The following is a 25,440-nucleotide window of genomic DNA, read 5'->3' as shown; positions in this document are numbered from 1 at the left end:
TTATTTCTACCTTTATGTTCCGAAGTCTGTAAGTTCAACATTGTTTATAAACATCAACAGCACATTTTAAGCGTTTCAAAACTGCTCAAATTTAGAGAACTATATTTTTTGCCTTAAAAATTACAACATAATTTTTACGAAATAATAATGACAAAATTAATAAAAAATTCGGTCTGCGTAATTCGAGTTAAAATATATTTCGTGTTAAAACTTAGCCTTGGCAACCCTGTTTTTAACATTGGTTTTAGCAACCCTGTGGCTGGCTTTGTATTTAAGTGGTATTTATCCATGAATTACATGTATAGCAAATTTTTCATTACTGTTGTGCATTTCAAAATATTTCAGAATAAAATCTTGTCTGAAGAAAAGTAGAAGTTATATTTTATTAAGTGAAATAGATATTACCTGTCTTTTTTAAATATGAAAATATTTCTATTATATTTGTATTATGTTCTATGATTTGTGAAAGTGGGTTCGTGGTTATGTGAAGAGTGGCAGTTTTCATTGTTCAGGAAAAAAGTGAAATAGTGAAATTAAAACAATTGTGCTAGCATTTTTTTAACTTGCAATAAAAGCAATTGAATGCCACCGTGGACTCTGTGAAAGTTCAAAATGGCTAATGCCGGAACAGCAACTCCTTTGGAAATTGACGAATTTATAAATGGAGCTTTAGTAACATGGGTCAGTTAACACAAATGATAAATAATTATGAAAAAATACTATTTAAATATATTTTAGTATTACAATTTTTACTTCAGTACTTACTAATTAGGTTTTCAATGTATTTATATTGTATTTGTATAACCATTAAATTGTCTGTCGATTTTCCAAATAAAGCTGGCATGCCCAGTTTGGAGGTATACATACATACTATATGCATATTTATAAACTTTGTATGTTTCTTTATAATTTTGAAATATATTTGCAATCACTTTTCAGTTGGAATCATGTTTGCCCCGTCCAGAAGTATTAACTGGTTATTCCTCCTTGTTAGATGGCAATATTATCCATAGTGTGTGGTTGCAAATAGACCCAGAACCTCAGAACCACCCAACAGATGTACGTGATTTAATCGGGGTATCATTATGTATAGCGCGATCGAAAAACTTCGAATGCATCGCACGCAATTTGAAATCACTTTTCGAGGAAGAATTAGAACATACCATTCTAGTTCTTCCAGACGTCTATATCCTAGGATACCATCCTGAATCTAAACAAGGCTTGGAGCAGATGAAAATTTTGTTAACACTGTTGTTAGGCGCTGCAGTGCAGTGTCCTAATCGCGAAGCCTTTATTGGACGCATTAAAATGTTGGACGTTGAAACACAACATGCAATTGTTGGATTGATAAAACAAGTAAGATTATAGTAGTAATGGATGAACATAATTTGCTGAAAAAGTACATTGTCTTTGTTTGTATAGGTTACAGAAGACCAAAGTCTCGTTCTAACAAAGGAATCTGTAAATTTGCTAACCCCTGTTAACATGTACAATCATATATTGCGGCTGACAAAAGAACGTGACAATATGTATCTGCGTTGGATTGCTTCAATGTGCGCGGATACAGAGTTAAATATGACTGCCTGTGCAGATGGTTCATTGAACATGCCATTATCACCATTATCATGCACGTTGACCACACCATGTTTATCAACTTCCAACTCCGAAAATAACCACATGGCAGTAGAACTTGCTGATTTGAAATCAAAAATTCGTAAATTGCGTCAGGAATTGTAAGTAACATATTCTCTCAATTTACTGTTGTAAACATTTACATCTTAAATTTTTTGTAGAGAGGAAAAATCTGAAAATCAACTTGAATTGCGAGAGGAGCTCGATCATAAAAGTGCGCAATATGAAAAATTAAGAGCTGAGGTGAGTAAAGATTTGAAGAAGTATTGTATAAATTGTTTTATTACTAGTTTTGTTTTATTTATATAATTTTAGAGTCAAGAATGGTATGCAGAGGCAAAACGGGCGTATGCATACCGCGATGAAGTTGATGTCTTAAGGGAGCGAGCTGAACGCGCTGATCGTTTGGAAATTGAAGTTCAAAAATTCCGCGAAAAATTAACAGACGCAGAATTCTACAAGACACGTGTTGAGGAGTTACGCGAAGATAATCGAATGCTTTTAGAAACTAAGTAAATACGTAAAATTTAATAAATATCGACACGTTAGTATAAATCAATTTTCTTTAGGGAGATGCTAGAAGATCAGCTGCAAAGAGCGCGGAAACGTTCAGAGCACGTCATGACTTTGGAATCTGAAATTATAAAATATAAACAGAAACTAAACGATATGGCTTTGGAGAGAAACGTTGATCGTTCCAAGTTAGAAGAACTGTTGGAGGAAAACACCCAATTACAGTTAGCCGCAAAAACTCTAAACACTACTCAAAGGCTTGATAGCGCATATTCTGACAATGAGGACGAATGTAATTCAGGGGATAATAGTTTATCAGAACAACTAACCAATGATGCGCAGGTAGCAATTATTCTGATTTTTGATTTCTGATAATTTTTAAAATTTTGGGTATTCAATTTTTATTTTTTTCTCAGACACGAATTTTAAAACTGGAATTGAAGAATAAACAATTAGCTGCTGCGTTGGAGCAACTAAAAGAAAACTCATTCCATGAGTCTACGAACAAAATTCTTGAGCTTGAAAAGGATAAAAAGAAGCTTTCTTTGAAAATTGAGCAGATGCAAGAAAACATCCAACGTTTAACACAACAGAATACTGCTTTGGAAGAGGTATTTAAAAGTGCGTTAGAAGAGAATAAAAAACTGCAAGATACAATGGACGATCGACAAAAGTCGTATGAACGACAAAGCCAAGAACGCGAATTAGAACGTAGTAAGTTGTTGGACGTGGAACAGCATGTAGAAACTTTAAATAAAGAGAAACAACGCTTACAAACACTTAACGAAAGTATACAGCGTCGCGCTGATGATTTAGATCGTTTGCTGGACACTCGCACAAAGGAAATTCACCAGCTAACGGAGCGTTCACAAGGAGTGAGTAAGTTAAAAGAAAAAGTTTATGACTTGGAAGCGAAGCTATGTGCTTGTGAACGAGAAAATAACAGTCTTTTGAAGGAAGTAGCAAAATTGAAGGAGAATACTGAAGGAAAATCAGTTCAATTAGACGAGTCGACAGCAAAGCTTGAAGCGCAAACCAAAGAGATTGATCGTCTTACAAAGGAACTAACTAAAGTTGAGCAAACTCAGCAAAGAGTCATAGAACTGGAAAAACTAAATCAAGAATTAATGACTCAGCGTGAAATTGATTCAGATACAATACTGACACTTCGCAATGATTTAGTATCTGGTACATTAGCGACCAATAAAGTGCGTCAAAATTTAGAGAAATTAGGTTTAACAGATAGTGGCCATACCGACGATAATGGCGAGCTGAATGTAGAAACTGTAGTCGAAAAGTTGGTACGCAATCCCGAAACTTTTAAGACAGTTCGTGAAATTATGTTGAATGTATCGAAAGAACAACACCAAAACGAAAACACAAAATCTGATATATGTGTGCTGTGTCATCGCAAGGAAATCTACACCGTTGAAAAAAATATTGAGCTATCCAATAATGAGCCACAGGAGCTAAGCTTCGAACACAAAGTTACCTTAACTGCACCAACCGGGCGCGATCGCATCGAAATTTTGCGACTTAAGGAAGCCAACACCGAGCTAAGCGCACTCAACACAAACCTTCAATCAGTAAATGTTCAACTGGAGGCAGAAAAGGCGCGCCTCGATGTAGACGTGGTGACATTGAGTTCACAAATATCTACGCTAAACACCCAGTTAGTCGCATTACAAGTAGCTAATTCACAGCTTGCCTCCGATAAGGATCAACTGTTGAAGCAAAGCGAGTCCATTAAACAAGAAAATAAAAACGTACAACATGATTTAATGGCACTGCGAACTTTGCATGATCAGCTTTCAACAGAATATGAATCACTTGCCGCTGACAAAGAGCAACTCAAGCTGATGCAGCGCGATTCTCGAAACGAAGCACGGGAATTAAGAGAACATATCTCGAATTTAGAAAATCGTATAGCGGATTTAACGAAGGATAATGCTAAATTGAAGAGCTATGAAAACGATTTAACAATATTGCGAACAGAACATTCCAAGCTGACAGATGATTTTCGAAATTTGTTCCGTTTCAAAAACGAGTATAAGAATATTCAGGTACGTTGCCTAGCTAATAACTATTATGCTAAAATATTTGCCATTATTTTTACATCCTACAAATACCTACTATAACGAAAATTATTATTTTTTTTTTTTAATTTTTAGGAACAATATAAAATGATACGCCCAGAAAATAATAAGTTAAAGAAACAAATTGCCGAGCTGTTACGTGAGTTAGATTCCAAAAATGACCACATCAAAACCATGGAAAGTGATGCCGCCTACTATGCCCAACAGTGTGAAGTGAGTGAATTATTTTATCTTAGTTTCTCGCTGTTTACTAAAATTTCCGTTTATATAGGTATTACTTCAAACAAATGCACATCTGGACATAGATCGAAAAACTTTAATGGACAATGTTTCACAATTGCTGACGCAATATCACGAGCTACTTTCACATTCGCTGGAGGATAAACAGCATTTCCGCGAGGAAGAGAAAAGTTATACAGAGCGTCTGCATAATTTGAGCCGTCAAAAAGAAAAATTGGAGGAGAAAATAATGGAACATTACAAAAAGCCAGAAACTGTTTTGCCAAAAAAGTGTGTAAATATATAATAACATGTAATTTTACTAAATTATAACTAAAATAATATTTTTTTCAGAAAACCTTTCGCGAGCAGTATTGTGCGACGTGTAAAGAAAGCCGGATCTGACTTTATAAATAAGGTGCCAACAAGTCGAGTGAGTGTAGTACCCTTTTCCGCAAAAAATAGCAAACATATAATTTAACGCAATTTAAATTAGAATCGCCGTTCATGGGTGGATGACTCACGGCTTAATCAGTCGCAATTCGTGGTTGGCTCTGAATCAGGTGGTAATGATTCTGACAATAGCATAGAAGAACCAATGTCTATTGAATCCGATTCTCACTTGCTTCAACGCAACTTGGCTATACGGCAAAGTTTGCAACGGTAAGTGAATTTAATACATACTATGTACAATACGTAAAATATATGTTTCTGTGAAAAAACAAACTTTTCCGTACATATGTATATGTGTCTGATTTATTATTAAATTATAGAGACCTAATTGATAGCACACTTTCCCGCGGCGGAATACGAAGTAGTTTGCAATCACAAAAGCGAACGGATTTGAATAGTTCTCGAAGAAATAGCGTCCACGGGTGAGTAAACATAAGTAACTTATCAATTTTGTGGAACCGATTATGTACTTTTGTTTACATACATATATTATTTAAACAAATTTTTTTTTTTTATATTTCATTCCAATTATTCCAACACATTTCTTTACTTTCAAATATATGTTTATATGTTAATGGAAACTGGGCACGGACTTGATTTACTTGGATGGGTTGTGGGCTTAGACCGAAATTAAAAGTATTGAGGCGATTTTTCGGTAAATATTCGATCATAGTACGATGAACTGGGTTAACGCATATCGCTATTGCAATTATTGTTGTGCATTAATGACTTGCTTACGCTTTTGTGGGCAAATAAAAAGAAAATAAGTGAACTTAAATTCACTTGCCCGCCTGCCAAATAAATATTTTAGACCCCAGTAAAAAAAAAAACGTAAACATGTTCCACACTATCTAAAGCAAAGACGCTCTCGATATTTTTATATCACTGACGTATCATTTCTGACCATTGTACACAAAGCAATAGTATTTGTTTTGTTTTCGTACTTCAATTTTAATTTGTATATACATATATGTATATTTTTTCAATTTATTTGTAACCTTGCTCTTGCAACACTAACAATTTTACATTTGAACAGCTGTTGCTGTCTTTCAGTACCGGCGACGTTCGCCCACACCCACTATTTAGAACAATTTGTTCAGACAATTAGTGTGCAAGATATTTGACATGTTTCATGGTGTGTGACGTTATTTTTATTTGGCAAACATGTGAATCTCAAATTTGTATATTTTAGTAATGTAGTGCATAAATTATTTCGAAGCTTTTTCTGCCTAAAATGATTTATTTATTTTTTTTTTTATCAAATAAAATTAGCATGCACTTTTGTTAATATTGCTTTCATGTATTCGAATAATGTACGTGCCAATTAATATATAATATATTTATACAATATGTATACATATCCAGCCTTTAGAACTTTTTTTGTTGGGCAACTTGCAATAATTTAATAATTAACAAAATATAGTAAAAATATGTGTATTCTCTCTCTTCAACAGTCTTGAAGCGCCAGATGTGACGGGTAGCAGTTTAACACTGGGCACAGCCGGTTCTCGGCGCACAGTTTATTTAATCGATGAGCACCAAAAAATACCCGAAACAAACAGTACTTGCAGTGAAGTTGGTGACAGTGGTGAAATGTCGAATTCTCATTGCGCTTTAAACTCAAGTGCCTGTTCTACATCTACAACTTTGACAGGTGCCGGCACCCTTGGCGACGCATATATGTCGGCAGATATGGGTGTTGGTGGTACTGGAGTAGGCATTGCCGAACCTCAGACGCCTTCAAATTTGTCATCCGTTCCAAATAACGATAATCCGACTACATTCCTTATGTACAACCGCATCAATACAACGATTGGTAATACTAATTCGGAGTGCAACATGCCACCGGGCACATCACGTGATTCAACTATAACAAGTAATAATTCAACACCAGTGACAAGCACAAATGCAACACAGGATGATAAATCACTACGAAAACGTACTGACGATAAAAGTAACAGTATTTGGTACGAGTATGGATGTGTTTAGATAATAGCCATCTGGAATATGTAGTTAGCTCTTATTATACTCAAAAACGTATCGCGTATATAACTTTAAAATACATGAAAAGCAAATTAGATAGGCCAATGTTTTCGAAAATATTTGAAGCCTTAAGTAATTTTGAGTTACAGTTTAGCAACTATGCAATAGCAGAGCAATTTCCAAAACTCGTTTGGAAAATCATTTAAACTTAAGTCAGTACATTTCCTCTTAACATACCACTGCCATTTGGTGAAATAATTCTAATTTATTCGAATTTAATGGAGGCTCTTCATTTTTATCATGCTAGATTTTCGTTAAATGCACATCTACATTCATGGGATTCACCCAAATAAATAGTACTTCCAAAAACCATGGTTTCCATTTCAAAATATTTATACGATTTTTCTTATTACTCTGATTGTGATTATTTTCGCATAGTTATACATAGTGGTCCTACAATGCGCACAATTTTATTTACCACTTATATACATACATATGTATGTATACCTAATGGAACTCGAATAGTCATTGCTGGAAATAAAGTAATTATTTTATGAATTTTCTTCCAAATATACACAACGAAAGAGTTACACAACATTAATATATTTTACTCTAGTATAGCGCTTACTTAATAAAATATCGATTCCGTAACTATAAATGCACACATTTTCTAGTTTATAGAAATCATCTTTACATCTAATACGGCAATAAATGCTTACACATGTTGCAAGTTTTCGAAATACCACATTTGCCTTTATCTACTATAGAAATTATGAGTATTATATACATACATAAAGGATAAATTTAAAACTATACGGGCGATCGATGCTTCGGTCACTCATGCTTTGGCAAAAATAAAAGCATTTCCTCACAATTGAATACAAAAATACTTGTTAAGCTGGCTATAATATTATATATATATCATATATAAATCGTCCTATATACTTACTATATTTTTTATAAGTATGTATTTACTTTTTGTAAATCGCCTTTTTTAAATTAATATATACTTTACAAACATAATAAACACACAATCTTTGAATAAAAATGACTTTCGAATGGAAATTCTTGATCACAATTGTGCTTTCTTAGTATATGTATGTATATAAACATTTTGTTTTGTACACGAAAACATTCGAAAATAAATAAAGAATGTTGAATACATGCAACGCCAGCACTCACAATAAATGCTGTCATCATTAATGCAGGCTATGGCAGCTGAGGCGGCGATTAGACGCGTAAATGGAAATTATGCCCATTGACTACACATGATCTTCCCGCTATACTATACGTTGGCAGTGGGGAATATATGAACTGTAAGACAAAAATTAATTTTTTCATAAAACCGCATTATTCAATGTACTCACCTTTGGTGCTTTTTGTTGCGTGGACATGTAGCCAACACAAAATGATTTTGTTGTGTGACTCCATAATACTTCCCCGGTATTGCCATGAGGATAGTAAATAAGCGAAAGGGCTCCGGCATACAATTCTTGATCAACGGGAAGGAATGGTGATTCAAGAAATTTACTTTTTAAACTTTTATGTAAGCTTGTTACGGCACAATCGCTTGTTAACAAATCGACACATATTTCTTTCGCTAATAAAGTTTTCATTAAATATTCCCCATTTCCCGTTGTACAAGTGGCCACGGAAGTCTCTGTTGTGTTAGTTGCCCAACATCCTGCACCATAAGTAGCTGCCTGTCCAACTCGGCCCGGCACTTTAAGTAATAAGCCACCAGAGCTACAACCAGCAGCGGTATTACCGGCACTATCTACACACACGGCTCCCACCGTATCAAGTGCACTGACTTGAGTCGGAACAACAGATGAAGTAGGTACATCAGCAGCTGATGTTATTGCCGATATTTTAGATTTATAATGATTATAAGAAAGTTTTGCTTTAGAAGAAATCATTGCATTTGGGTCGATCATAGTGCAACCTAGTTCTTCTGCATATCTTTCTGCACCGCTACCAGCCATAACCATTGGTGGTATTCGTTCCATTGATAGCATAGTTGATTGACCATCACATAATAATCGAGCCAATCGTATAGGATTACGTACAGTGCTGACGTTAGTACAAGCTCCAAAGTGTAAATTTGAACCATTCATTATAGATGCATCACATTGCACTCGACCATCCCAACAAAGGTTAGATCCAAATCCAGCATTCGTATTGCCACAATTCTCAAGACGAACTATTGCTGCCTCGCAAGCGTCCATGGCCGAACCGCCATTCTTTAGTATATCTGTTGCTCGAACACAAGCTTCCTTAATAACACGCTGGTATTTTGTTTCATCTATACAATTACCAGCACCTAAAGAACAAATCATTGAAAAACAATATTTTCATGTTCAATTAAAGTTGTCAATTCCCCTACCAGTGTGAACTGCTACAAACCCAGCCATTACAACAAGTTCTGAAATTATTTTTTGCACTCTTTATTGCTTGCGACTGAGTAGAAAAATTACTGCATCTCTGAAATAGACAAAACATTTAATGTAAACAAATTTAATGCCAGTGTACTATGAAAGTGATGACAGCATGAACCTACAAATTTGATATAAATATACACTCATATATATTTACTTTTAGATTATTGTTTTTTATTCAAAATAAACGTGTTTCAATTTAATTGTTTATAATACTGCCGCACAGTGATAGTTAGCAACTAAACTTATATTTTATTAGATCTGCAGTTGTTTATTTAATACAAACTGATTATTTACGATACGATATATGTATATCGATTTGTTATTCCCAGTTCTCTTACAATTAAAATGTGGCTGCCATATTCGAAACAGACAAATGTAATTCTTTACAGATCAAAATTTAAAGATTAACAATCGTATATTTCGTGGGTGGATTATATATATTTCATATAATGTTACGGAGATACTTACAAACTGTTTGTTTTTGTTTTGACTATTTTTGTCAGTTTTCCAGCCGGAAACATATTAAATAGTATTTCATAACCTCTAATGTATATTTTTAATTATTTCGGCCAATTTTTGCTTCAACGAATCTACAAAATAGGAAGCAAGTATAAAAATTAAGGATTTATGTCGGTTGAAGACAAACAAAATAGGGTATATGAAATATGTATAAAATAAATTCAATTTATATCACATACTTTTAGGCATTGCAAATATATGAAAATTTGAAAGGAAAAGTAGGAATCTTATAGCGTGATTCCTGGATGTTTCTCTGCTAATGCGGTTATCTTCTACCCTTTCACCAATAATTACAGAAATATGTGATATTACGTAACTTGATAGAGAAGTTTGCAACGTACAGGGAGATAAAAAGTTTCGTAGAATAAAAAATTTACCCAATAGTTTCAAGACTTTAATCGATTTCTTTAACAAATCATATAAGTTTCCTTTACTTCATGATAATATGATGAACATACTTTATTAACTCAACGTAGATGTATTTTGAAAAACTACAACCCATAAAACAATTTTCTTGGAATTCTTTTATATTTCAATTACTTTTATTTGATGATTTATAACGATATTATTAACAACATTATTATTAAAGCACTGTACGTGTTACATTTTTTATATAATTCGTAATACAGTAGAGTATATTTGAATTGTTTTACAATTTATTAATAAAAAAATGTATTTGTATAGGGAATACTTAATCTCTTCCATTGCCTGTTGCCTTCGAAACGGATGTATCTATCTATATATTTTCAAATTACATACAGAAAGATTAGTTCAGTGAGACGTATTTTTTTTAATACATAATTTATTTTCCAGCCTCGTTCATGCTTTTTGGCAGGCTAAGCAATGAATTGATTAACTCCGAGTTTCGTTTTGGTACAGGTCCAGTAAAACTATTGATCGGGTAATATTTGCAAGGGGCTGCATAAGGCTGTGGGTATTGTATGGAGTTGAGCCAATTCAAAAATTCGCGGTTGTACTGGAATTGGTATATGTAAATACATAAACATACAAATTTTGAAATTTGGTGAAACTTACATCTTTTTCCATGTAACGCTCCTCATCGGGAGTAGGTAGCGCTTGAGATGAAAATAATATTGTGCAGAAAATCAAAGTGAAAACCAGACAAATTAGCTTAACCATGTTTAAATGTTTTATTTAACGATATTGCACTGAGCGATGAAATATCTCCGAAGGATTGCAGATAACAACTGATGAACTATGAGGATTCGCTTTGGTTTTTATACCTGAACAGAGCATGTTCAGCGCAGCAGGAGTCCCGTATACGCAACTATAGCGAGTGTCAATTCCAGATCAAACAAATCAGAAACGCAGATACGCAGATGCGTTGTTTTGTTTCCTGTTATCTAAGATTTTTACGACCTGTTTGTTATAGACTCTGCCAATACAGTTCTGCAAATGTTAGTGCTATATTTGAATATGCATGTGTATTTATTTTATCTACACACACTTAGGTGCTGTGTTTTTATTGCTAACGGATACGTAAAAGCAAGCGTTCATGTATGTACATATGTATGTGCATATATCATACATACATATTAAATATATTTTATTACCATCCGTAGGGAGGACTTTGGGTAACATTAAGCAGAATAAATGCATTCAACGGTTAATTAAACACATTTAGACACAACAAATAGATATTAACTATTTAATATTATATTTTATTAGAGGCAAATATGCAAACATGCATGCTACAGACTTATTTTCATACATCGGCAATTGTAGGCAAATTCGTTTGTTGATAACGTTAAAATGAAAAACTCGAATAACCCTTAAAAGTTTGTGGGAATGTTACACATAAATTAAATTCGCGCATACATATGTAGGTTTACCTGGTTTTTTTTTTCATAACACCTAATTCTTCTTCTGGGAGGATGGAGTCATGTGTAGAAGTTCACGCAAGTGAGGAAAATTCTCTGATCGCCATTCACTTGGGAATGGCCAGAAACGATTCTTTTACATATGACTCAAGCAGCTCACGACTTCCGGTCTTTGACCAAGTATCCTCTGGGTAGCCTAAGAACATCCGTTTGAAGGCGAGCTAAAGTGAGAAGGCGAAATATCCCCTACATAGGGTTATACGCTGGGTTTGGGACCCGTCACGTAAAAAAACAACCCCAGCGAATAGTTATAACACCTAATTGCCCTTCCAAATATAGATAGAAACATATAAATAAAGAGTACATTTGAACACACATGCTCTATTGTTGTTGTTGTTGTTATAGCGGCAGAATACATTTCTGAAGTAATTTCGAGGAATATATTCTGCCGCTTTGGTAGTCCTTGGCCGGATAATAATCCGAGTCCGTTCCGGTTACTTAGCCCCGACTATCGTGGGAAAAGTACATACTCTGATATAGTACATGTACATTCGCTCAAAAGCTCAGCTCCATTTCTTAGAGGAAGGGTTCAAAATATTTTGCAATAAACAGAGAAATACGACATTGAAGATAGACAAATAATAGCAAAGAGCCAGCCGTTTCCTTTTTTGGCGTTCCGTGATATTATGGGGAAAAGGAGCACAAGAATGGTTACGTGTATCAGCATAGTTAGTTCGCCCTAGATTACTAGAAAACTCCCTAAATAGGTGGATTTCAAGACGCAAACCGAACTATCAAAAAAGGACATCAAACCAAGGTTATCAATCGGGAAGGATCACCAGCAAAGGATCTCAAAATTCTGGGATGTAGTGACTTGGAGTGATGAAGTTTAATATTTTTCGAAATAATGGTAAATCCAATGTCAGGCGACCACCATTACAAGAATTAAACTCACGATATACAAAACAACTGTGAAACATGGTGGATCATCAGTCATGGTATAGGGCTGATTCACTTTATTCGGGGTAGGACTGCTTGCATAGGTTGAAGCAAAATGACTACCAGTATTTACATAGCCATTTAAGTGGAAATTACGTCGATGTTTTACCAGGGTCGTTAAGGACTGGCCTGCAATAAACCGCCTAAAGCCGGACTTAAACCCCATAGATAATCTTTGGAGGATTATTAAGAAAGCAGTTGCGTCAAGAAAACGTCCTAATAAGGTTAGGCAGTGGCAAATTTTAAAGTTCGAATGGAGCAAAAATATCCCGGACCAATGTAACTCACTGGTTCGTATAATGAGCAAACGCTTCAGGGAAGTGATTTTGCAGAAAAGGTCCCCAACAAAATACTAGACTAAATAAAGAAAGTTTTTTAAACAAAACATCGAATTCTTTATTTGAAATTTTTTGATGAAAACAAATATTTTAACTGAATTCATTTAATTTTGTGAAACTTTTTTCAAATTATCAATAAAAGTGAACTGTTATGAATTTGTTCCCCATAACGTTCATGTGGCTTAATGACATGAGTGCAAGTGTACCATATGTACAGCTGTGTTCATGTAAATAGTTAGACATTTTCCAAGTGGAAAATGATAATATAACATCTTTCAAGAGGTTTACATAGCTTATTCGGTTCAGGATGCTATATATAAAATATGTAGGACTAACACCATAGTACGAAGAGCAAACCAATACCTAATGCTCAGATGAATGATTAAAAATTTGGTGGTGTACTGGAAGTGATGTTATGTGTTTGGTAGTGGGCGGATATACTTTCTGGATTCTGTTCCTCCAAAAATAAACAATTTTGCTTTCATTGATCCACATCACATTTCGCCAATTTTTAGATGGGATATTGAAACGTTCTTTTGCTAACTTTATTTTTGCAACCACATGTTTGTTCGTCAAAAGATTTACCTTCGGGGAACTTCTTATCTTCAAATTGTTTTCAAATAACTTCTTTATTTTTTTATTTTTATTTTTGAGGATTATCTTATAATCTGTCTGCTGACTTGGCAGGATAGAATATGTTAGGAAAGATATGTATATAATATAAAAAGTTATTGCAGTACTATTTTCATTTATGTAACTGTCCATATGTACTTATGTCTGACCTGAAAATCTATCAAATCCTATAACAAATCAGTTGCAACTTTCTAAATTTGGATATAAACTTACATACATCAACATATCGTTATTTCCAACTAACATAAACGAACGGAATTGATTACACAGCTGTAGTGCAATATCCGTTCTTTGGTAACATTCGAAAATACTGTTAGAATTGTTGTTTATGTATTTACGAATAGGGCACTAGAGCGTTGTCACATTTGAAATAAATATATTAAATTTAGATAAAGTAAACTATTTCTATCAGAGATCTTTTCTGTTGCTATGACAACAACAACTATATAATAGTTATTTACATACATCTAACTATAGGAAAACGACATAATTACATACGGACTTCCGAGCAGATTTGAAATAAATATTGGGTTGTCAAAAGAGTCTTGCGGTATTTTTATTGAAATTGAAATGAATTTTTGATGACTCATGCCCAGCTCTTGACCGATGCTACGGCTGCTACTATGCCGTTCTCTTTCGACCAATTCAGTGATTTTATCGCAATTTTCGACGACAGGCCTACCGGAGCGTGGCGTATCTTCGACCACCTCTACACCAGAACGAAAACGTTGAAACCATCGTTGTGCGGTGGAAATGGAAACTGTATCGGGTCCATAAACTGCACAAATTTTATTGGCGGCTTGAGATGCATTTTTGCCTTTGTCGTAGTAGTACTGTAAAATATGTCGTATTTTCTCTTTATTTTGCTACATGTTTACGACGCTATAACTAACGAACGACTTAAAAGAAACGACAATCAATCAAACACGTTAGCGCGTGAAATGAGCTTTCCAAAAAGGTATAGCATGACCCGATGCTTTCGAATAAAACTAGAACTACGCGCTTTCAGCGCCAACTAGCGAAAATACCGCAAGACTTTTTTGACAACCCATAATAGTATGTTCTAGCCTTAAACATCAGCTGTCTTTTAAACTAAGTCAGGTATGTTTTATGTTTAGGGTTGCATCTGACTTCAAAAAAGCATTAATGTAAGTAATTTAACATCCTAACTCTATTGCAATCAATCATTTGCTGTGAAATTGAATAAAAGCCAAAACATTTTCATTTTTGCATCAAATTCTGATACAAGACAATTTGCGCGGGCGCCAATTGGACAATTGTAAAAATAACTACTTAAGTCTTTAATTCAAACGATTTTTTTCGTGACTAAAGCAACTCTGAGTATCGTAAGTTTTAGGACGTCATTAACTTTTTTCATTCGTTTTGATCGTGTGTGAGTGCAAATAAAATTTTTCATTTTCTCGAAATATATTTGGTGATTCCTGCTCAAGTTTGCGCAATAATTTAATTTGTTGAGATGAGTATGTTTTTTTTAAATTTATTTACTAAAAATGTTTTGCTAAGGATGTTCGCCATATTGGTGTGAAATGTTTTGAAGTGTGCAGTAATGTTAAACTAATGTGAACGTAGTGGACATTTTGTGTGGTATTTATAATACAAATTTCTTTGTTTGAGAAACTTTAATCCAGTTGTAATTAAAAACATTTTATAAAGGTTGTTAGTGTGGAATGAGATAAATGTTTACAATTATGTATTCCATAACCGATGTGCGTTTTATTTATATATATATTGTATGTTTTTCAATGGTGAAAATACATATGTAACTAGAAATGTTTCATTTTTTTTCTAGTGGAATTGCACTAAAGTATAAACTAAATCGTAATGGAAAAATTTCCTCTAAAAGGCAGCAGGGAGATTGCAGCTGAAGGGAATAGTTACATTACAGCCTATCAGTCGGTATTAAAAAAGGTATGTAAGTTATACGCCTACTGTAAATGATATTTGTACATGAGTGTACATTTAAGAGGGAGTATATCAAATTCCAAAAGCTTTGATTCGAAACGAAGTTAAATTTTTACTGAATGAGTTTGTTTACTATACAGCAAAGGTGATATTAATTCGTCCAAACAGCTGTAGACAAACATTAGTCATATTTTGATTTACCGGAAGTATTTATAAGAATTTGTATTCCCAACGTGGCAAATAAGTATATTTCAGTTCGGGAATTTAAAGTAGTTAAAATTATCACAACATTTACATATATACTAATTTATAAAATTTTAATATTTTTAGTCGAATGGTCATACAGGAGCCATAGGAGATATTACTGATACTCAGGATCATCCATTGGCTACATCATCTCTAACAAAAGAGGGTAACGGCTCTGCTGCTAAAACTTCTCTCACAGTTCCCGACGACGACGACGACGAAATGATTGACATCACACCCCATTCAAGTCCAGGAGATGCGGGACATTCGTCCAGTTTTAATTACAAACGTCACACTTCGGCTGACTCAGATATGGAGGCTGATCATTACATGCGAAATCATCACCATGTTCCAACACATAGCGCCTTCGGCGATGCAAATGATAGTGAGTATTCGAGCTGCAAATGTGATGTTTAGATTTGCCAATGCCGTAATATATACGTCTGCACATATCGTACAGTTATATTCACATTAATAGCTCTGGGAGTTGGGATATGCTTCAATGTAAAAAACTGATCATTTGCAACACCAATTTAATGAGAAATTGTGATTTCAGATTAACATAACCCGATATAATAAAATAATTGGAATAATAATACAAGTTAGAATTCTGTCGAGTTGACAGTCCTTGACCGGATGAAAATCCGGGTCCGTTCTGGTTACGTAGACCCGATTGTCGTGGGAACGGTCTCGAAAGGTGGTAGTTTGGGGCTGTTTCTCATAGTGTGATTTAGACCTATTTTTTTGATAAAAACCATGAACATACGTTAAAATTTTTGAAGAAGTCATACTCCCATATCCTGTAAGATATTATGATCTATTCTTTTCGTCAGAATTTTTGAAAATTGTATTTTTCCTTTGTTTTTGCAATATTTATGAATTCTTTTTTTCAATATTTTCCTGCTACCAATAACACTTGACATGAAGTAAATAATAAAAATATAATATATTGGTTGAATTTAAATCAAATTCATATTTTTTTGGAACGAAAAATTAGAACTATTGGTAATTGTATTTTATTGTCCGTAACTGTATGTTAATAATTGTAAATGCGGTCTTTGAATAATTAAAAAAACCCGGTTTTGTAAAAAAAAATCTGAAATAGAGAAAACGTTTACTTTGGTTGCACCGCCATGCCAATTTCAGTTTTTATGGCATTTATATGCGCGATAGAATTGGCTAAATCGACACAGCTCGTTGTGCTGATTATTTATATATATATTTTATAATGTATCCGAGGTTTATGTCTGGGTTTTAGAAACTTCGTGGCAAACTTAATATACAAGGATATAAAAACCGATTTTTTTTTACAAAATAAGCGTAAACCCCTTAGGACAAAAAAATTAATTTCTTTCTATCAGAAATCATTTGCTATTAATACCTACATGATTTTTAACTCTTTTGCAGTTTCTCTGCTATTTTAATGAAATTTTTCACCTACCTTGAAATCTTTTAACTTGCTAAATGAATGTAAAGAAATCTAATGTAATTTATACATGTTGTTATTCGTCTAAAGGGTAGTATCCGAAAACAAGTTGAATAATATTTTGATTGTATTGTTAGAATACCTACCACTTATCTGTTTTCATAAATGTGCGCTGCTATTTTTGTGAATATAACTGTCTATATATCATATGTGTGTATGATTCAACGTTCATCCAAGATTGTTATAAATTGTTATTTTATTTATTGCTACTGGAATAAATACAAATATTTGTATGCACCTAAGCGTGAACGAGAACATTCATTCGTGTTACAATTCCAATCGCTAATTTTTTAAATGCGTTAATATTTTATCTACATGATTTTTTGGTTGATATTAACATTTAATAAACTAATAGCTAGTATGAAGCAAGCCTTTAATCGTGCTCGCAAGCGTTAGGTGGGAATTGTTCATGCTCTGTGCCAATTATCGAAATATCAGCATACAGACTATTTGTTATCAACGTCTGCTTCTGTTGTGGGCTCGTTTACTTTTGACGCATTCAATTTACACTCTCATTAGCACTTGGTAGAAGAGCAGATTAATTTAATTGGATAATCAAGAGATAACTACACAGAACATTAGTTGAATTAATGTTCATCAGATCCAGTAAGCTTTCGACTTTTTGTCCAAAATGTTAGCATGTTAAACTGATTATAAAATGATACCAATGCTTCAACAGATGTATTGAATTATGACATTGTATCTACAATAATGATCATCTTTCTAATGCTTTGCTCGAGAACCTATGTAATGGAAAGTTGATATTTGGAATTATACATAATATTAATGGCTTAATATGTTTGTAATCGCATTACATTTTCTTTACAATAGAAGTATATGATCACTTGCAAAGGTATCTCACATGGCAGATAACAGACATTCCCATTACTTAAAAGGCACATACTTTATGTATGAATGCATGTTACACATAGATTGTTTAAAAAGTGATAATATCTTTTTATGCGGACTGTTTAAAATATTTTACACTTGAACAAAGAGAGCAGCGTCTTACCTATACTCCCATTGAAATTTATATTTTGCTTTCACATTTCTATTTGACTATACTTCTATAAATGTAGATATATACGTATGTATATATTTATAATTTTGGCGATTGAATATTCACGTTTATTAAAAATTTGTTCTTTTCATGGGCAAAGGTGGAATGGCGTTCTACGGTGTATCGGGTAAGCTATAGAAATATGCGCAAACATACTCATACATATGAAAATTGTTTTATCAGACGCACGTATTCATTTATGAACTTCAAATTATTTAATATTTAGATGCACACGATGATATACCAGGTATTGGACAGTACGATGATTTTCACACGATCGATTGGCAGCGTGATATTGCCCGCGATCGCATGCGCCATCGCTATATAGTGAAAAAGCGGCAGGATTCATTGTGGGATTTGCTAAAGGTTTGCTTATATTACTCATTTTATATATGAATATAGATAAGTAATAAAAGGAAATATTTACACAGGGTGCTCATGACGCGTGGTCTGGTTGGCTCTGTGTCCTCTTTGTTGGTATTGCTGCTGGTTTCGTAGCTGGCATGATCGACATTGGCGCTAGTTGGATGTCCGATTTGAAACATGGTATTTGCCCGCAGGCTTTTTGGTTCAATCGCGAGCAATGCTGTTGGCCAACCAAGCAGTCCGTTTTCGAGGAAGGAAATTGTTCAACGGTAAATTTATGATACTATTACGAGATAACGTGTGCATAATTTTAAGTGTTTGTTTTGATTATTTAAAGTGGAAAACCTGGCCTGAGATAATGGGTATGGATCGCAATGGGACCGGTGCCTATATTGTCTCCTATTTCTGGTTCATTTTGTGGGCTTTGATGTTTGCAGCACTAAGTGCATCTTTAGTGCGCATGTTCGCTCCATATGCTTGTGGATCTGGTATTCCTGAAATCAAGACGATTCTTTCGGGTTTTATTATTCGCGGTTATTTGGGAAAATGGACATTACTAATTAAATCTGTTGGTCTGATGCTTTCTGTATCAGCGGGTTTAACGTTGGGCAAAGAAGGTCCCATGGTACATATTGCCAGCTGTATTGGCAATATATTTTCTCATATGTTCCCCAAATATGGACGCAACGAAGCAAAGAAAAGAGAGATCTTATCTGCAGCTGCAGCAGCTGGTGTTTCTGTGGCTTTCGGTGCACCAATTGGTGGTGTTTTATTCTCGCTTGAAGAGGTCTCTTACTACTTTCCATTAAAAACACTGTGGCGATCTTTCTTTTGTGCTTTGATTGCTGCATTTGTTTTGCGTTCGCTGACACCCTTTGGTAATGAGCATTCAGTTTTATTCTTCGTCGAATACAATAAGCCTTGGATATTTTTCGAGCTTATACCATTCGTCTTCTTAGGAATAATGGGCGTAAGTACATGAACAAAATTGGAAAATAAATTTCATTGTAATTTTTTTATGTGTGAATAATATTGTAGGGTGTGATCGGTACTATTTTCATCAAAGCAAATTTATGGTGGTGCCGTTATCGTAAATTTAGTAAGCTTGGCCAATATCCTGTTGCTGAAGTGCTAGTGGTAACACTCGTTACTGGCATCTTATGCTTTCCTAATCCATTCACTCGAATGAATATGAACGAGCTTATTTACTTGCTTTTTAGCCAATGCTCTCCGGCCGACAGCACGAACCCACTATGGTTAGTACCCAAAAATTATATATTGAGTTAAATCGCCTCAATAAAAATATCTAATTAACTGATTTCAGCGATTACAAGCGTATGAACATCACAAATGGTGCCACGTCTTCGATAGAAGTAACGGAGCCGGGCCCTGGTGTATATCATGCCATTATTTTACTGCTACTAGCTTTTGTATTCAAGCTTGCTTTGGCTGTTTTTACATTTGGAATGAAAGTGCCAGCGGGATTATTTATACCATCCCTTTTAATGGGTTCAATTATGGGTCGCATTGTAGGAATTGGTATGCTTATGTTAACTTATTGCCAGATTGTTGTGTTAATCTTTGCTTGACTTTGTTTTAGGCGTGGAACGTTTTGCGTACAGCTATCCGAATATATGGCTCTTTACGGGTGAATGTGTTAATGGCAAAAATCTGATTACACCCGGATTGTATGCAATGGTAGGCGCAGCAGCTACTTTGGGTGGTGTTACACGCATGACAGTCTCTTTAGTAGTAATCATGTTTGAATTGACTGGCGGCGTTGGCTATATAGTTCCGTTGATGGCGGCAGCAATGGCCTCAAAATGGGTTGGCGACGCACTTGGTAGACAGGTGAGTTTTTTTTTCTGAAAACGAGTGTTCCAAATTGGCTAATTTTCTCTTTCCATTTATTTCGTTGTAATTTTTTCAGGGTATCTATGATGCGCATATAGCTCTTAACGGTTATCCGTTCCTAGATAGTAAAGAAGAGTTTGCACATACAACACTGGCAGCCGACGTAATGCAGCCAAAGTAAGTTGATGATATTCTTAAAAATGATCAATTTATTAAAATTCATTTTCATTTTTAGGAGAAATGAAACGCTTAATGTAATCACACAAGATTCCATGACTGTGGATGATGTCGAGACGCTATTAAAAGAAACGGAGCACAATGGATATCCCGTTGTAGTGTCAAAAGAAAGTCAGTATTTAGTGGGATTCGTTCTGCGCAGGGATCTAAATTTAGCTATAGGTAAATTAATAACTTTAAACTTTTCAACACATAAAAGAATAAGAGATTTCTGTATTCCTTTAGGAAATGCCAAACGCTTGATTGAGGGCATAACTGGCGCATCAATAGTATTATTCACTTCAGCATCAGCAGCAACACAAAATTTGGGACCACCACCGCTCAAGTTGAAAAAGATACTTGATATGGCACCCATAACGGTGACAGATCAGACACCTATGGAAACTGTGGTGGATATGTTCAGAAAGTTGGGCTTACGACAAACTCTAGTGACACACAACGGGTAAATTATTTACAATTATTCTTTAGTCAATAAAATTGAACCATTCTAACATGTGCTAGATATTGAACTTCATGCATAAAGTCTTTGTGTCATTTTAACCATTACATTTAATCTTTTCAGTCGTCTGCTGGGTGTTATAACGAAAAAAGATGTTTTGCGTCACGTCAAGCAAATGGACAATGAGGATCCAAATACTGTCTTATTCAATTAATTGAGAATATATGTATATTGTCTTGATTTAACACAGTTCTTTTCGTACTTGGTGTTTGTCATCGGGATCCGTTAAGTGATTTTTCATCACTTGAGAAACACCTTGTTGTATAATAATTACATATTTAGCTGAATTATTTTCAATATAATTTTTTGTTACTCTAACTATACGTTTAGCATATACAATTCGTGCTGGCATCTAATTATGTATTTAGTTGTATGTGTATGATCAAAGGATTATTTATTGTATTATTTCTCGAGAATTCAATATTTTGCTGATAGGAAATTGTATTAACTATATATTTTGGCAGCGCCAAATTTGATAATATCAATCTTTCGAAGCTTAGAGGATTCAATTTTATGTACATATGTATTTGAGTGCGCGTTAAGGATCCAATTTTTTTCCATTATACAAGTATATATATATTTTTGATATATTTTATGTAAATTGTTAAATTTATATGTTTACAATTTTAATATATTTCTATCGATCTGATATTTTGCAAAGAAAAACACTTTATAATACCATATAGACGATTTTATGTAAACTGTAAGAAATACTAGGATCATATAGCGATAGATGTATCAATAAAATGTCACCATATATCAAATACACTTTGCTGTGTATTCAATTTTCTTTACATCACTACTTATTAACGGAAGAGAAATTAAAAAAGAAATGTATATGTGAAGATCATAAATAACTATATTTGTTTATAAACATTTTTGCTTTATTGTAGCATGGTAGAAGATACTAATAACCCTGTTATAAGGCACATTTAAAATGTACAAAGCTTATAAGCAACAACTATAATTTCTTTCTTTGTTCAATTCCTATATAGTCTTCCTACTACGGGTTACAATCGCGGACATTTTTGTTTTATACACTTTTTAGGAATACTTTTCGAGCAAAGTGAGTATAAACATTTTTAAGAAAAATGTGTGCACACATGTTTGAATAATAGTAATGAAGAAACACCTTTTTTGAATATTTTGTGTCTGTGATTTGTAAGCAAATCGGATTAAATGGTTGATAATTGTATTGAAGGAAACATATGAAATTTTTTATATTACATCTATATTATAAATAAACAGTTATTATACAATACACATATTATTTTAAATATACTTGAAAAATTAATGTGCAGTCATGAAGCATTATTCATACAATTTTACAACAAATATTTGTGTATAAACGAGAGTGAATAATTAAACGCATATGTACATAGTAAAATTAAACACAATAAATTCCAATTATTATAAATTAATATTATTTATTATTGTTTCTTTTACACATTGCAGCAGATATACCGTTTATAAATATACATATTTTGTCATGCGATCTCTTCATATGCACCATCTAATTGTCTATATAAAATATTTGGAAGTCATCTGCGTAAAGTCCAGTGATGATCCAGTTTCTAAAAAGAAGTGAAATTTACTATACAAATTGAGAATGTGGTGGAAAAAGTTAGTTCTCAACACAACTACAGTTTACGAGCATAATATACAATTAAACAAGTACCCATTATCACTACAGGCGATGAAATTCCCTTTGCCACGTAAAGTCCCTTTAACAATAGAATGAACTCCACTGACTATGCTGCAATACAAGAAATCATATATTTATGTAGGTAGGAGTCTTACATGTGCAGATTCATAAAATAAATATTAAAAATTGATTACTTATAATATTCCAAAGAGCCATCAGCCCCGGGAGAATAGATAACATGTCCATCCTTAGAACAGGCAATGGCATTTTTAAAAGGCAACGGAATGCGTAAGACCCGACTTTCCTTTAAAAAATTAAATGAATTGAAATGAAATGAAATTATTGTTTAAAATGGCACTTAAATATTTCTATATTTTAATATATACGCGTGTGTAATAAATGCTCACCTCCTCTGGATGTGATATGCTGTGACAAAGGACTTGTCCGCTTAAATCGCAACTTAAAACCGATGGACAATTATTGAACACGGTTTTGATTAATGTTGTGATCATAAATGAATGTTTTTTCAACGGTACTACTTCCATCTGTTTTCGCATTGTACCGAAGCTAGTTATAGTACATAAAAATAGGGAACCATCCTTGACGCCTACCACGCAAGTATTCGCATTCAAACAAATAGCCGCTGTAATCTCACTGACTTGCACTTTTATCTGGAAACTTTGCAAAAAGAATTATATTATTATACAATACCTGTTTCCGCTTGACATATAGTAAACATTATTTGAATTAAGTATGGACGTTCTAAAATTTAAATAAAATTCATATTTTTGGCAACAATGATTGTTATAAAAAAATATTAACGGTTATAAAAATTACGATGACAAAGATATTCAAAAATATAATTAGTTTCGGAAGTTTATCACAGTGTTTTCGTCCATACTTATTCAAAATAATGTTACATCTTTTTCAATTTATAAATGTGTTCAAAACAAATTTCAATTAACTTAGATATGCTTACTCATTTTCCAAAATCAATTCTTTGCCCACAACCCAGCTTATGATGAAACCATTAGAATGGAAACTTAGCAGACGATTTTCACTTGACCAGCACAAAGCCACAGCACAACCGTGAGGAGATGCTGAACAACAGAGTTCGTCGATTTCATATGTACTGGCCAAAGTTATACTTGATTTATTATCTCCTACTCGATTATTTGATCGACATCCCCATATATGTATATCACCGTCCATGGTGGAGCCAGCAAATATGCTCTTGTTGAATGTATTCGTACTAAGGCAACCAAGACATGCCTTAAGCGGCAGATTTTTGAATTCTGTATAAACAACTAGGTTAGCAGTTTGCATGCGGTTGGGTACCAACAGCTTTAGGGTTTGCTGTAAATGATCACACCAGCTATCATGTGGTGACCTGGTGCTTACTACTAGCATGGGTGCATTGTTTGTATGTACAGATAACCATGTTGCGATGCCTTGAGAATTTTCTGTGCCTCCAACGGTGATCTTCTGATATATTTGAACTTTCAATTTTTCGTTGGAAGAGGTAAAAGCGTGATCAACAGTCTCACAGCAGTTGTTTAAAGGGGTAATTCCTTTGAGTAGTTGTGCTTCAACAGCGGGATAAATTTTTCTCAACCACAACGCAAGCCTTTGCTCATCAACATGAGTTTGTAATGAGGTGGAGAGTTCTGTTTGTGTGCTTGTGTGCAAACGAAGTGTGGTTTCCACAGATTTATCCTGACTACTTGCCTCAAAGTCTGTGCTTACACAAGCTCCGACCATTTTACATTGCTTCCCCAACTGTTGTGTTGGCATGAATTCTAGAATTTCTGAGGAGTATTCCGACAACTCATCCATTTTATATATTTAATTAAAAAAGATATTCGCACAAAAAAATTAATTTTTTGAATTAAACATTGACTAAACGTCTGAAACGATTGCTTTTCGATTGTTATTGTATAGTGTTTCCTTGGAAACCAATTTCAAAATGATTTTTTTTTCTTAGTTGCCATGAACTTCAGTATTTGTAAATACCCAGTATTACAATAAACAGGGGTTCCGTATTGTGACACCAAATTCAAGGAGTTTTAGGTTGACATGGTTTTATGAAAATTTTCTAAGTTAAAAATACATACATACATACATAGATATGTATATAATTCTATGACCCTTTTTTGAAATGGTAGTTTGAATATTTGTCTTTCGGCCACGAAAGCCATAAATTAATCAATATTTCTTGAGCAAATCAACAAATATATAATATAAATATCAAAGATATATAAATATTTATACAAATTATAAGAGATAAAATGTGCGAAACTGATTAGCAATAACTATATTAATGTACTAATCAACTACATGTTTGTATATTCATATAACAGGTTTTAAGAAGTGTGGCATGGCGCATTTTTTTAATTTATTTTGAGTCAGCATATGCATATTTGAATATACTATAATAAGTATTATACTATTGACGAA

General features: G+C 33.8%; 5 protein-coding genes across 12 annotated transcripts; 2 read left to right on the top strand and 3 right to left on the bottom strand.

Moving 5' to 3' along the window:
• Positions 1-235: 235 nt before the first annotated feature.
• LOC105231276 (girdin) lies at positions 236-7,961 on the top strand. 2 transcript variants are annotated; one of them, XM_029552446.2, is made up of 14 exons: positions 261-681; positions 940-1,356; positions 1,423-1,733; positions 1,794-1,875; positions 1,948-2,144; positions 2,202-2,487; positions 2,562-4,208; positions 4,317-4,454; positions 4,513-4,751; positions 4,815-4,893; positions 4,957-5,123; positions 5,234-5,335; positions 5,537-5,568; positions 6,368-6,532. In XM_029552446.2, exons 1-14 carry the CDS (start codon positions 613-615, stop codon positions 6,385-6,387), a joined length of 3,786 nt encoding a protein of 1,261 aa, XP_029408306.2. In that variant the 5' UTR covers positions 261-612; the 3' UTR covers positions 6,388-6,532. The 2 variants fall into 2 exon arrangements, with proteins under 2 accessions (XP_011210779.2, XP_029408306.2); XM_011212477.4 differs by lacking the exon at positions 5,537-5,568 and having other exon boundaries at positions 236-681; positions 6,368-7,961.
• Positions 7,962-9,640, bottom strand: LOC105231275 (threonine aspartase 1). 2 transcript variants are annotated; one of them, XM_011212475.4, is made up of 4 exons: positions 9,492-9,640; positions 9,283-9,380; positions 8,264-9,219; positions 7,962-8,210 (listed from the first exon to the last, which is right to left on the bottom strand). In XM_011212475.4, the coding sequence occupies exons 2-4, from the start codon at positions 9,308-9,310 to the stop codon at positions 8,127-8,129; spliced, it is 1,068 nt and encodes a 355-aa protein (XP_011210777.1). In that variant the 5' UTR covers positions 9,311-9,380; positions 9,492-9,640; the 3' UTR covers positions 7,962-8,126. The 2 variants fall into 2 exon arrangements, with proteins under 2 accessions (XP_011210777.1, XP_011210776.1); XM_011212474.4 differs by having other exon boundaries at positions 9,457-9,624.
• A 736-nt stretch (positions 9,641-10,376) lies between these two features.
• Positions 10,377-11,140, bottom strand: LOC105231274 (protein PDF). The gene is made up of 2 exons (XM_011212473.3): positions 10,892-11,140; positions 10,377-10,832 (listed from the first exon to the last, which is right to left on the bottom strand). The coding sequence occupies exons 1-2, from the start codon at positions 10,994-10,996 to the stop codon at positions 10,659-10,661; spliced, it is 279 nt and encodes a 92-aa protein (XP_011210775.2). The 5' UTR covers positions 10,997-11,140; the 3' UTR covers positions 10,377-10,658.
• A 3,868-nt stretch (positions 11,141-15,008) lies between these two features.
• LOC105231277 (H(+)/Cl(-) exchange transporter 5) lies at positions 15,009-22,764 on the top strand. 5 transcript variants are annotated; one of them, XM_011212478.4, is made up of 14 exons: positions 15,009-15,148; positions 15,478-15,596; positions 15,921-16,221; positions 18,483-18,509; positions 18,609-18,748; positions 18,814-19,017; positions 19,086-19,718; positions 19,787-20,004; positions 20,073-20,287; positions 20,349-20,599; positions 20,679-20,779; positions 20,838-21,001; positions 21,065-21,281; positions 21,402-22,764. In XM_011212478.4, exons 2-14 carry the CDS (start codon positions 15,510-15,512, stop codon positions 21,490-21,492), a joined length of 2,649 nt encoding a protein of 882 aa, XP_011210780.1. In that variant the 5' UTR covers positions 15,009-15,148; positions 15,478-15,509; the 3' UTR covers positions 21,493-22,764. The 5 variants fall into 5 exon arrangements, with proteins under 5 accessions (XP_011210780.1, XP_011210783.1, XP_011210782.1 ...); XM_011212480.4 differs by having other exon boundaries at positions 15,088-15,272; XM_011212479.4 differs by lacking the exon at positions 15,009-15,148 and adding an exon at positions 15,376-15,394.
• Positions 22,740-25,295, bottom strand: LOC105231279 (uncharacterized). Of its 2 annotated transcripts, XM_011212482.4 has the most exons (5): positions 23,963-25,295; positions 23,391-23,661; positions 23,178-23,287; positions 23,017-23,094; positions 22,740-22,912 (listed from the first exon to the last, which is right to left on the bottom strand). In XM_011212482.4, exons 1-5 carry the CDS (start codon positions 24,817-24,819, stop codon positions 22,852-22,854), a joined length of 1,377 nt encoding a protein of 458 aa, XP_011210784.2. In that variant the 5' UTR covers positions 24,820-25,295; the 3' UTR covers positions 22,740-22,851. The 2 variants fall into 2 exon arrangements, 1 of the variants encoding a protein (XP_011210784.2); XR_007423490.1 differs by lacking the exon at positions 22,740-22,912 and having other exon boundaries at positions 23,178-23,282.
• Positions 25,296-25,440: the final 145 nt, after the last annotated feature.

This window comes from Bactrocera dorsalis, unplaced genomic scaffold (genome assembly GCF_023373825.1).
Source record: "Bactrocera dorsalis isolate Fly_Bdor unplaced genomic scaffold, ASM2337382v1 BdCtg027, whole genome shotgun sequence".
Taxonomy (NCBI): domain Eukaryota; kingdom Metazoa; phylum Arthropoda; class Insecta; order Diptera; family Tephritidae; genus Bactrocera; species Bactrocera dorsalis.
This window is presented reverse-complemented; position numbering and strand designations above follow the sequence as displayed.